This window comes from Simochromis diagramma, unplaced genomic scaffold, assembly GCF_900408965.1.
Source record: "Simochromis diagramma unplaced genomic scaffold, fSimDia1.1 OVJJ01000308.1, whole genome shotgun sequence".
In the NCBI taxonomy this organism is placed as follows: Eukaryota; Metazoa; Chordata; class Actinopteri; order Cichliformes; family Cichlidae; genus Simochromis; species Simochromis diagramma.
The window spans coordinates 1,720,699-1,733,973 of NW_024386785.1; the positions used below are offsets into that span (position 1 = coordinate 1,720,699).

Consider the following 13,275-nt stretch of genomic DNA (forward strand, 5'->3'; position numbering starts at 1 on the left):
TGATTGGAAAAAAATAACCTGCTGACCTGAATTTGGGGGTTTATTTTCTAACAAAGCTGAGCGAAGAGTTTTCCTCATCTCTTCATGTTGTTGATTTACATTAAATGTTTTTCTGCTTTTCTTCTTTTCAGGCCTTGACTAAGAGTAAGAAAGCTCAGGTAAGCTGTTGTTTGATGATAATTGTTAGCTCAGTGAATTTCTAGTGTAAACATTTTTCAATTATGTCCTTTTAATTGTTCCTTATTTTGTCATTGTTAATGCTTTATGGCTTCCTTATTATGCTAACACAATCACCAATAATCTGCTTATTGGAGGTTATTTCTGTAACTGAGACAAATCGCAGTGCAAACATCGCGTCTTCTTGTACCGTCACATCCCAGGAGCTGTTTAAGCTCTGCTTCTCTGGTGAAAGCTGTAATGTTTAAAGGTCATTCAGGCAATAGGTGAACTGGAAGTGCATCAGAAAAATAAGAGTTTAGTTTTTGGCCGTGTGTCATTTCTCTGTTCTGAAGAAAACCTGAAGTACGACTGAACTGTGGTTTTAAAGTTTGTGTTTGTTCTCACCTGGTGCTGACGTCTTCTCTATTTTTGGCACTGTAGTGTTTTCACCGAAAATGTTAATTCACTCTGACTGCAACATGTTCCACTAGCTTTCTGTCGCATTGTTTGGCACAGAAACCCAATCACCCGCCACTGTTTGGATGGTTTAGTTGCAAAGGAATGACAGAGATATAACAATATGTCAAAATACTACATCACGAAAGTTTGGTCAGTCTGTCTGTGAGAGTGATCTCAGTTGGAGTTTCTGTAACCTGTAGTCAGCTTTTTATTCTGAATGTATTATTTTGTGTGTTATTTCTCTGTGTTTAGGAGGTGGATGCTTTGCTGAGTGAGAATGAGATGCTTCAGGGGAAACTCCACAGTCAGGAGGAAGATTTCAGACTACAGAACAGCACACTGATGGCTGAACTCTCCAAGGTGAGTCTGAGTGTTTGTGTGTAGTTCAGGACACTGTAGAAGCTTCATATCATTATTGTGATCTTAACATTATAACATTTATTTTTCCAGCTGTGTACACAGATCGAGCAGCTGGAGCAGGAGAATCAGTGCCTGAAGAAGGAAGGAAGAGCAGCCTCTGCATCCAGCCCCCCACCTAACCCTGCATCCAGCCCCGTGGATGGAGAACTGCTCCGCCTCCAAGCAGAAAACTCCACCCTCCAGAAGAAAATGAAGGGTGAGGTGACATTTAAAAGGTGTAGATCTATCATCTCTGCAGTTTTAGAGGCTCATATTTTAATATTTTTTTCACATAAAAATCGTCCTGAAGGTGTGTAGAGCCAAAGACAAGTAAAGGAAAAATATCACGATCTGACAGTTTATCTTCAGGTGTCGAGCTGATATTCGCCCACCTGTGTTCTCTCTCTCTCTTCCTGCATCAGCAGCAGTGTATTTAAAGACTTTGACACGCAGTAAGCAGTGTTGGGGGTGGATAGAGCTCCTTTAACTCCCCACAGCGTCGTATTCTGTGCAGTTCAGGAGACAGACAGAGGCTACTGTTGTTTTTCGGCATATAAGTATTAATTTTCACAGGTTTAGAATTCATCATTTAAAAAAATGTAATCATAAGCCTTCCTGACACATTACAATATAAACTCAACTATTCGTCCACAGAAGGCCTTTATCATAAAACATTTGCTGACATATGCAAACATTAGTCACTTTTGTCTGCTGCCCTCAGTTTTAACTGACCAGTGATTTTTGAGGAAATTAGGTAATTTTGAAAGGAGAAGTGTTGTATGAAACAAAACCCCAAACAGGACTCAGAGAAGGATGCTAGAAACTAGGCTGATGAGACGAGCTTGTATAAATCTGTACGGATGGAGAAACAGCACATGTGTTAGCAGTGTGTGTAATTAGCTGGGTGTATTGTGTACTGATGACTGAAGGTATGGACAAAAACATTGTCATCATACTCATGAATTCTTAATGTTCTCACTGTGAGAGTTAACTTGTGTGTGTTGGGGAACGTTGTCGGTACGTGGGTGTGATTTTTAGATGCTCTTTAGATTGAAGTTTAGGTAGAAGCTCCTATTGGCCAGACGGAGACATCATTTACTGATCTGGTTGATCACAGCATGTTTGCAACATCAGGCATTCACAGTTGACCTCGTTCACATACAGTGACAAATAATTTGGACAGATGAACAAGTAAAGTTGGTTTAGAGTTATAACTTGTGCCTGGTTATTTATTTCCCTTTTTAAAGGTTTTAATACATTTTCATGTAAAAAGTTATGAAGCTAACCTGGGCGCAGTGACCGCCGGGCTTGTAGTAAAACTGTGGAAACCTTGTGATTCCTGTTAGTCCTTCATGAAATGACTGAATGAATGAATGATGTGAGCTGCAATTCTCCTCCAGCCCTGCAGGAGCGCTTCGACAAGGAGCTGCAGAGACAGGCGTCCGTTCAGGGCACCCAGAGTGCGACCACAGAGACTGACGGATCAGCAGGTACCAATGGAGTCTCTGATGTCACAGGGACAGGGGAGGAGTCATTGCCAGGAGGATCCAATGAGAGACTGGAACAGGTGATTGGAAGTCAAAGACACAGCCGATGCAGCATGTTTGTGATATTTTCAGCCATCGAAGATGATGCGTTCAGATTAAATATATTCTTTGACCAAAAATCCAAAATCCTCAAGTATTAAGTTTACAGTTTAGATATGATGAAGAAGGTGCTTTAATCTTTTTAAGTTGAAATCTTGTTTCAACTTTAGTGCGAGTCACCTGATGTAGTGCTGCTGGACTAGAGTTTACTGAGTGCTTCTAATATTTTGTCCCATCACGTGTGCTCATGTTATAGCACACTATACTGTAATAAGTATGTTTTTTTCCCTTGTCTGTTTTTCAGGCGGAGCCTGAGCTGCGGCAGACGGAGAAACAGCTACACGGTGAGTTTACAGTTCGCTCTTTTGCTCACACAGTGTTTCCACTCAGAGGAATAACTCCTGTTCTTTCATGTGGTAATTAGTAACTTCCTGAAGAATAGCATTTAAAATATATGCTGTTTATTACATAATTAAAGACTAAAGTATTGAAATGGTGTCTGTCTCACTGTAAGTACTTTTATTGCCCTGAAAAAATGACCATGACGTACTTATAGAAGACAGGAAGCTCAATGAACCGTATGAGCTTCACATGCAGAGACAGGATTTATCCTCCACAGTGGGTTACACTGAGCTTTGCTTTCTGCCTCCACTTAACATAAACCTCGAAACATAAACACTGGATTTTGATGTCAAATGGAGTTTTGAGTTACAGAGAGAATTTTCTGATGGTATTCAGGGTTTTTCTTGCAGTTGGCAGGACCTGTGCAACAGGACCTTAATCTGTTTTACTGAACGTTCTAATTGTTGGAGCCTCTCAGCTTTCAGCACACTGGCTCTAAAAACACTTGAGTGTTTTTTCCCTGTCTTGGTAGTAATGAAGGTGCCTGAACAGCAGTGTGATTCACTGATGTGTCTTTGAAGCAGCAGTGAGCTCTGAGTTGATAGATTTATTTTCTATCTGCACAGGGGGTTTGTTGACAAGAAGAATAATGCTGAATATCACAAGATTTTAGGTGTAACATGTGGGCTTTAGCGTTTGAGCTATCTTTATTTATGTGCTCATTACCACATTACATGCAAACTAACTGTATCAACATGCTGCACGAAGATGATCAAGATGGGTTTTATTTTGTGTGTGAATGGATCTGACAGCTCAGACTTTAATAAGGTCATCTTCGTGCAGCGAGCTTTATAAACCGATTTACACCTGAAGCCAGCAGCTGAAAGGAAAACAGTCTAAAACCTGATCGCCACGCTGGTCTGAAGACAAGCTTTAATCTGTCAAGCTTACAAACGCACGCTGTGTTTTAACAGCCGTCTTTTAGTTTGAATTTTGGGCTTCTGTAAGGTGAACCCACAGCTGGCTTTATAGGTGCAGAGCAGCTAGCTGGCTCAGGGCAGACACACACTACAAGCTGAAGCAGGGAAAAACAACGAAATCTGTTAGGAAGCCGCAGATTAATTAGGCTTTAATGTGGATATAACAGCTGAGGCTGCTTGAGCAGGTATTCCCTGTTAGAGCTGCAGAGCCAAACTCATTTCCACCTGTTATAAATAAAATCTTTGTTTTTGGCAGTCACTCCTGCAGTCTCTGCACTTTATGAACTATATGAACAAGTGATTATTAATTTCAATACATAATTAGTGTGAGACAATCATACTGAAAATGGTAAAAAATAGCTGTATTTTGCAGCAGCCTGTGAGTCAAAGTTACCACTGGTTATTTTTCTGGTAACATATAAGTGAAGTGAAGAAATGTTGCGCTGCTGTTCTCTGTTTTGATCAATGTTGGATGACACCGCCTCTCTACAAACAAATGGACCTGAAAGTGAAAACCTGCAGAGTTCATATAAGCATGCTGTCAGTGAACGCAAACTCACAAGGTGCAGCAGTTGATGTTTGACTTTGCAGCTCACCCGGAAAATCCTGGGCTCCGACTCTGTCTGCCTCCTCCAGAGATTAAAAACAAAACAAAAGAAAAACCCAACCTCTCAGACGGCGTGTAAAGTGAGGAGCTGGTGTAGTGTGTGTCTGGCCTAACGGACTGCCCCTGCTGTGTGCGGCGCCCCCTTTAGGCCTGTCAGAGAAGAGCGTAGAGAAGATTGTAGCTAAGCAGGCAGCGCTAGGCTGGTCGGCTGCTCTCTGTCCAATAACTCACTGCTTTGGACCAGAGCTGGAGATGGCCCTGAACACCGAGCAGGAGGAGAAGAGGCTGCTGAAGGAGCAGATCCACACCCTGGAGGTACACATGCACACAACAAACACAAAAAACACATTTGCACTCACATATATCAGAGTAAGTTCTACTCGAGTACTTCCTTTATATATTTACTTCACTAAAAGTCTAAAGTGATAAAAAACTTTCCCCAGAGTGAAAAAAATTCCAACTAAATCTACTTAAAATGAACTGTTTTACTCTGTAAAATCTAAATGAGCAAACCAAAGTCAGGTCATAATTTCCTGTTTTATTGTCCAATGTTTGTGTAGGACATGTGCAGAAGTGTAACTCAGCGTTAGTTCACCTTCACTTGTGTTTCTTCTGAGAAGTACATGGATGCTTACACAAGGAGGCTGCTCCAACACTGCGGGCTCGATTAGTACACTGGATCATGTTTACCAGAAATAACTTTGAAGTAACAATCAATAATTATTGTTCGATAATACCATAGCAAGCTAATTTTAGGTAGCATCCCACACTGAGCCAAACAAACATGTTTTTGATGGATTTAGCTGAGAGTGAACTCCTAAAATTTCTCCTCCTGAGTTTTTGGCTTTGAAACACAAAAACACAAAAATATGACGTCTCAGTCTGTGGACATCTGCTGCTGGACTCCATAAGCTCCACGTGTGGACTGGTTCAGTATTTTCTCTGGTTCTGCAATCTCAAATGAGAATATTCACAGATGAACGTATTGACGTATTGTATGGAACGTATCGTATTTCCAGGCCGATCACAGCAGATCATCGGATCAAATTTTAAAATTGATTCCATTCTGCAGTAAACACCATATGAACAGGAATAACGTTTAAATATTAGACAACATTATAGAATATTACAGTAACATCTACTTCTTCTTTTTCGTACTGCTTCTTTGTGGTGTAATGTTGCTCGATCTGTTGTGTAATTAACTTCCACTTATCCAAAAAGCCCAAAGAATAAAAAAGTCAAAATGTTGGCAGATGAAACCGGTTGTATGTCGTGAGTGAGAGAGGAAACTAATTAATTCATGACAGGAACATAAACGGCAGATGGAGAGCAGCGGTGAAATGTCAGCGTGACTAGCGGACGACTGTGTCCTTTCCTCAGCGTTCACCCGCTGATGGAAACACTGAGGCTTTTTATGGGAAACATGCCTGAAGATGATTGTGATTTCTTGACCTTTAAATTGGTTGAACATTACGGGTTTGACAAATGAGTACTAAGGAGGAGGGGACAAAACATCTCGAGTGGTAAATGGTCTGTATTTGTAAAGCGCTTTTACTTGGTCCTAAGGACCCAAAGCGCTTTACACAATCATCCACCCATCCACACACTGGTGATGGCCACTGGTGATGGCAGCTACATTGTAGCCACAGCCACCCTGGGGCGCACTGACAGAGGTGAGGCTGCACTGGCGCCACTGGGCCCTCTGACCACCACCAGTAGGCAACGGGTGAAGTGTCTTGCCCAAGGACACAACGACCGAGACTGTCGGAGCCGGGGCTCGAACCGGCAACCTTCTGATTACAAGGCGAACGCCCAACTCTTGAGCCACGATCAAGAGTGTTCGTGCTGTAAACCAAAACAGCTAAAACGCTGTGTGCTGCCCCTGTTTGAGTCCAGCTTTGAATTTGAATGCTTGAAAGTATTTAAACAGAAGAGCTACAGTGTGCATTTCAAATGAGCCAGCAGGCACAGCTGACAATTTGAGCCAGAGTCACAAGTCTGCTGTTAACGTGTCATTAAATTAGGTTTCTGTTTTTACTTTTTGATTTTGAAAACTGCTGCTAGCTCTGTCAGGGTCACCCACACTAGAAATGATTTTTGTTTGGTGGATGATGACTGTGTGATTGATACGTGAACCCTGAGCTTGGACACAAGGCTGCACTTCTCATAGCCTTTGTTTCCACATCATATAAACACGTTTCTGCTGCCACAGCTCAGCTAGATTTTCTTTTTTGTTGGATTTCCAAACATGTAGCTTTGTTTGGACTGTTTGACTTGTTTTGCTCTTTTTTTTTTTTTCTTCCAAAAGTGTTGGTGTCGAGTTCATCAGCATGTCATCGTCATGCTGCTTTCCTATTGGTTGTTCAGTCGTAGCGCATCATGGTAGAAGTGCGTTATGAGATGCTCTGATTAAATCTCTGACACGCTCCTGATTTTTCACACATTATATCACCACAGATCTTTCATGATTCCAGATTCTCACGGTTTATATTCAGCTTAAAGGTTTTGATAACAGAAGGATCTGTTGGTCACATGACACCTGTCAAAATCCACTTTCATCGCCCAAATGTGATTTAAGATTACTTTAATATGTGAACTGTATTTCTTTTGGAAAATCATTTGTGAATATTTGCTGCAGGATTATCTGTTTAACCAGAGTTATTAAAGTTTTAAACCTGGGCCTTATTTTCATATCACCTTGATGGTAAAATTGTTAATGGGAGCAAATGAATCTGAAAGAGCTGCACGTAATCCCAAAAGGCTCAAAGGTTTTTGGAAAAACTTATCGTGATGCTGCAAACTGAGTTTCTTTGTGTTCGGACTTCCAAGAACCAAAACTCTGACTGCAGTTACCGTCGTTGGTCTAGGAACAGACGAGACATCCATTCAGAGGAGCAATAAGTTCACTTTGATTAATAAAAGTTAAGGAAATGTAATTCAGAGCAATACTTTTTAGACTCTTTGGACATTAGCCTGCACCGGTGTACTTAATAAAGTGAGGAGGATCTATAAAGTGAGCACTGAGCATGCTGTAAGTGTAAGTGTCTCTCTCCTCAGTTGACTGAACGTTTGCTTTCTGTCTGCCTCCAGGCGTCCAAACAGGCTGAAATCACCAAACTGCAGGAAGAAATAACAAAGGTAAATCTTCTCAGGGCTGACAACACACAACCACTGTGTAATAGAGATTTATTTTGCAGTAGCTATGCCAGTGAGCTGATATTGGCTATTAAAGGTGCAGCTTTTTAATGCTGTCTCCGTCTCTTTGTCCTGCAGCTGTCTGACAAACTAAAGAAGAAGCAGGAGAGGTGAGATGACCTAACCGCAGTCACATTCACAGCTTTTTGACACACAGTTATCGGCCAGTAATGTAGCAGCAGTGCTGTATAAACTGCTTCAGGCATGGCTCAGTTCACTTAACCTTCACAGCAGCTGCATATTGTTGGTAGAACACCCTGCAGTACTAGAGAGAGAGAACCCCAGCCAAGTAAGAAATGAATAAGTCTTAAACTGTGAATCAAAGCTACTTGAGTAGAGGTGAAGATTTAAAGAATATATATCCCGGTCTGGAAACAGATTCACCATAATGTTAATCTGTTCTGGGCAACTAAACGAAAGCTTATGTTGTTGTTCTCCTGCAGTTTCCAGCGTCTGCAGACAGAAAAGGAGGCTCTGTACAACGACAGCAGGTCAGGACTGCCGACACCCCGCTGCTCTTACTCCCACTAGTGTATTGACAGCTCTAATGTCCACGGTTCAGGCTGTCTGCTTTTTTCCCCCCTTTAAATGTGCTGCTTGTTGTGGAAATGTTGACCTTTTGTGGTTTTGATTCTCTGCAGGACAAAGATCGATGAGATCAACCAAAGAAAAGAAGAAGAGCTGAAGGCCATGAATATCCGTGTCCAGAAACTACAGACGGACCTCATGGCAGCCAATCAGGTTCGATCTCGCTAAGAAATCGCACCAGTCCATTACTATGTACATTCCCCCAGCTCCTCTATGATTCTTTCCCCAGTCAGGGTAATGTCCTACAAGGAAAAATAACCATGTTGGAATTATTTATGTACACCGATAAAGGTTTACAAAAACACTAAACACAGGAAGTCTTGCTCGATGTTGTGTGGTGTAAGTTTAACCACTGAAAACAAACAAAGCACTTTCTATCTGAAATGAATTTTTTATGTGCAGATTGTTGAAAAATGGGCCCTATCAGCCCATCATCAGTCATCCTCTAGGTGAGATAAACACACAATCTGTGTTAATACCAGCTCTGGGTGCTACAGCCCATAGAGGGCGCTAAAGCACGTGATAGATGTGTCAAAAGTACAAAATATTCCTGGTTAAGTGATGACGTATGAATCCCGCTACCTCGTCCGAACTCCTACATTCATTAAGGCTGTTGTCTGTTTAACATGTTGTGATGTGTTGTATCTTGTTGTCTTTAATATAATCCACCTCTCTGGCTTTTTGTTAGCACCATTCATGTGCAGCACATCTTTAAGCTCAGTTTTTAAAAATGGATGGATGGTAACTGTGCTACATGGGCTCACGGTTTGCCAAACACCAAATAACTAAGCTCTACAGAAAACTGTCCTTCTGAGGCTAACTAAGAGTTCAGTGGGGACATGAAGCTGAGGAGCAGGAATAACGAGTAATCCAAACCACGCAGCAGCATATTATTGACTAACCTGGTGTTGTGGATGGATCATCACAGATGTTCTCTTGACTGAAGTTGGGTCCTCTTTTAGTGCTTTTTTTCCTGTCTTATGATTTCATTTGTCTCTGTCCATCTGGGACCACCACAATAGCTTTTATTGAGGGGGCAAGCTTTAATGTTCATCCTCCATCTTGGCTGTGTTAATGTGTTTATATTATCCTAGCTATAGCTCTGTAGCTAGATACCAACTAGCCCAGCGTTAATGACACCACAGATATTGCTGCTGTTTAGTTTTCTTCAGTTATGTCTGAAGTGAAAGCAGAACAATACTTTTGGGTCTTATCTAACAAAGAAAAGAATCAGTGAGCTGCTGAGATAATTACACAGTGATGAAAGTTTGGACTTGTTTAAGAACACACCATGTCTTCATTGTTTGGACTTTATGTTTTTTTTAATTGACAGAAACTCTTAAAAATCAGACTTTGTATCATGAAAAGTAGTTCATGTCTGTGGCTGACGTCTGTTGAACACCTTTGGGTGTTATTGGAGAATCTGAATCAGACTGAATCCGTTGGACACACTGAATAATTAAAACATGCATTAATAAAACATACATGCTGTTTTTCATTTAAACGTGACGTCACATTTTCTGTACGAGTCCAAAAACAAAAAAACTTCTAATTCCAAAGTTTGCACACTTCACATGTCATTGTGAACATAGTGAAAGAGTCTCTTTCTGTTCGGTTTTCTCCTCTGTAACGATCATTTCACCCTCGTTATGAACTTTGACTTTTTACTTTATAAACTAATCATTTGTGTTTGTGCGTTTTCTTGTTCAGACGGTGTCAGAGCTGAGAGAGCAGCTACAGAGCAAAGAGAAGGAACATGAGGTGGCTCTGCACACACTGAAAGACGAGGTAATGCATGCGTGCACGCACACACACACACACTGAGTCAGAGACTTCTGAACATATTTCCATGTCTCAGGCGCAGCAGGAGTGCAGTAAAACACACACATATAAAGACGTGACGGCACTCTTATTTAGATATTTGTCCACATCCAAATTCTGCACACACATATTAGAATACAGTTTTCTTTTTCTTTTTCTTTTTAAATTGAAGAGGATAAGGTTGAGGGAAAAGGGGGCAAGGGAGGAAACAGTGTGAAGGTTGTAGGAGTTTGATTAAAGCTGACCGTTGCTCGGTTCTTTCACTTCTCTGTGAAGCTGCTTCTCTGCCAAAGTGATATAAATGTTTAAAAAGGATCCGTTTTCACCAAAAACAGGTTTTTAAAATGAAGGAAATGAAATGAGAGATGGTGGGATGGAGAAAGCTCCTTAATACAGATGATTTTTTTTCTTAATAAAGTACAAATATGTTTTGGAATATCACTCTGGTAGTGGAACTGGTACTTCTGTGTGTTTCTGAGCTGCTTTATCCTTCTCTAATCCTCGACTCTGTTCTTTCTGTCATCTTTGTCATTTAACATTTCTTTACCTGTACACTCTTACGTTTGTGTGTGTTCTTTTTGCTTTGTTTACCTCCTATATTGCCTTTGTTTTTCTCGCTTTCTTTATTTGCTCTTTACTGGTTTCTTTCCCATCTTATCTTTTCCCCTCTGACGCCCCCTGCTGGTGGTTTGGTGCGACTGCAGGTAGCCAGTCAGAGTGCAGTCAGTCAGGAACAGGTGGACAACATCCTGCAGGAGAACGATGCTCTGAGGACAAACCTAGCTGCTCTAGAACAGGTAATAAACGTTACACAGCATGGAGAGAGTTAACGCCACTAACTTAGTGGCCATGAAACCCGGAGAACCCCTCATAAGCATGACGTCATCTCTGAGCACTAACCCAGCTACTTTTAACATGTAATAAAACTGATGAACAGTACCATAACCCTGACAGTACATCATCTCTGTGTACTAGAGAAACTGACAAGAACGTTACACTGACCAATGAGGAAAAAGTCATTAATACCTCAAAGACCATCACGCTGCTGCTAATCACACAACGGCTACCTGATCCCAGCTGTTGCTTTAGAAAGAAATGACAAAAATTCACATTACTGTGATTGTCTGCAGCACCTGGACTTGGACCATGCTAACACAAAGCAAGTAGTTAAAGATCAGAGCCGTGCGAACCAAGCAGCTGAAGCTTTGTTAAAGGTTAAGAAAAATCTACAAAATATTAGCATCTTACAAAAAAGAGGAAATTTTGCTTATTAGAATGAACTGCTGTTACAAGAATTACTTGTAATCGACTTGTTCCATATATATATATGTGTATATGTATAATATGGAACACTGGATCAGGCTGTGTTAATGCAAAGAAAAGCGTGTCATGCTCCGAGCATTCAGCTTCAGCTGTTTAATAGCTTCATTTACTGGTTACAGGTTAAAGACAGACAGCCCAATCAGAAAGAAGTTTAATGTTTTATATAATTCTGACCTCAAAACGCTGGTTTGAACCACTTACTGTTTTTTGTAATTGATGTCATTTCACGTGAGGTTTTGTAAATCTGACCCTGAACAGGATCATCCAGAACACTTTACTCACACACTATCAAACTGTAACTCACCTTGTAGGAGAACAGTGCTCTGGGGACTGATCTGTGCACGCTTGACCCTAGATGAGAGCCCTCATCTAGGACCCTAACCTTAGCTTGTTTTTCTGGACTAATGTGAATCTTGAAAACTAAACTACATACTGCTGCACCGAGTGCTAACAACAGAACACTTTAGAGAGGCTTACATTAAATCTTTTGTGCAAGTGTAAAATTCAAAGCGCTTGCAGGAAACTAGATGATAGACCTGTGAGGGCTGCCCTACTAATGATGGTAGGTGGAGTTAATCTAGAATAGCTTTTTTAGAGAGAGTATCTAGAACCTGTTTGTTTATTGTAGCAGCTGTCTTTAATGTCAGTGTGGAACACGTGTTGCAGGAGAACAGTGCTCTGAGGACTAATCTGTGCGCTCTTGAACAGGTAATTATTTCCTGACTCCTCATGTAGAGTTTAGCCTTAGATTGAGGTCCTGAAATGAACTTTGATTCCTAGAATCTTTTCCAGAGGCTTTTTTTAAGATTGATCCCCTTAAAAATAAAATAACATGACTGTGTATGCTGAGTAGAATGTGTTGATGTCCTGAACCAGAAGCCTAAGTAGAGTGACTGGTTACGGTGACTGAGATTAGTTGGTTGGAGCTCCTCAAAGTAATCACGATGATCAGTTTTTCCTGCTTTCCAGCAGGTTCCTGCTTTAATTCTGATTTATGTGATGAAAATGTTGATGCTGGAGGAGGTCAGTAACCTCAGCTGTAGCTCATTAGGGTTCACATCCATGGTCCGTGTTGCTTTCTTTGTTTGTGTCTAGCAAGATATATATTTGATGAAATGTACGACCTTTGGCCTGATTAGATCTGTTCGTGTTGTTCTTTGTCGTCATTCTGAAACACTTAACCAACTGTGTTATATGTTAGGTTTTCAGGTTACTTGGAGGGCAACATCTTCACCTTTTGATGTCTTAAATGCTTTTTAGAAAGAAAAAGTCTAAATAGTGTTTGATTTTTCAGTCAGACTTTTTCCACCCAAATCCCAGGACTTGGAGAAATACTTTTTCAAAGTAAAAGTTGCATATTCTGATGGCATACTGTTGGGCCTCAGAGGTAAAGATTAGGCCTTTTGCCATTGTCAATGACATAGACCTCACCGGATTATTCATACCAATACAAAATGTTTACTTAAGTATAATTTGTGTCCTGTGACTCTTGTTTGTGTCGTCATAAACTAAAGAAAAGGTCTCATGATCATCGTTCGTGTTTACGTTGGCACTTTTCGTCACGTCCATAAGAAACTGCAGGACTGAGTTGGTGCACTTGTTGTTCATAAACGGGTAACAAGTTGAAAATAGTTGAGCTTTAAAAAATCGCTGCACTCCTCAGTGTCACCACTTTAACTAAAAAAAATAAGAAGGGGCGGGATTTATGATGTCTGTACCGTCAGTGAACAAACACTGTCGCTGACGACAGTCACTGACGAGCATGGTTTCATGAGCCAGCAACAGGTAAAGTGCTCTGATGTTCCACGTTAACCTC

General features: G+C 40.9%; 1 protein-coding gene across 3 annotated transcripts in view; it reads left to right on the forward strand.

Annotated features, from left to right (window-relative positions):
* Nucleotides 1-13,275, forward strand: part of gripap1 (GRIP1 associated protein 1) — a 42,616-nt gene that overhangs the window by 3,156 nt on the left and 26,185 nt on the right. Inside the window, exons 4-15 of one of the 3 annotated variants that reach the window (XM_040022703.1) lie at nt 132-158; nt 871-978; nt 1,069-1,234; nt 2,418-2,584; nt 2,908-2,947; nt 4,681-4,847; nt 7,623-7,670; nt 7,806-7,837; nt 8,171-8,218; nt 8,369-8,468; nt 10,026-10,103; nt 10,841-10,933. In XM_040022703.1, coding sequence (XP_039878637.1) covers nt 132-158; nt 871-978; nt 1,069-1,234; nt 2,418-2,584; nt 2,908-2,947; nt 4,681-4,847; nt 7,623-7,670; nt 7,806-7,837; nt 8,171-8,218; nt 8,369-8,468; nt 10,026-10,103; nt 10,841-10,933 — 1,074 coding nt within the window. The remainder of the gene's footprint in view (nt 1-131; nt 159-870; nt 979-1,068; nt 1,235-2,417; nt 2,585-2,907; nt 2,948-4,680; nt 4,848-7,622; nt 7,671-7,805; nt 7,838-8,170; nt 8,219-8,368; nt 8,469-10,025; nt 10,104-10,840; nt 10,934-13,275) is intronic. The other 2 variants (XM_040022706.1, XM_040022704.1) reach the window with 2 other exon arrangements.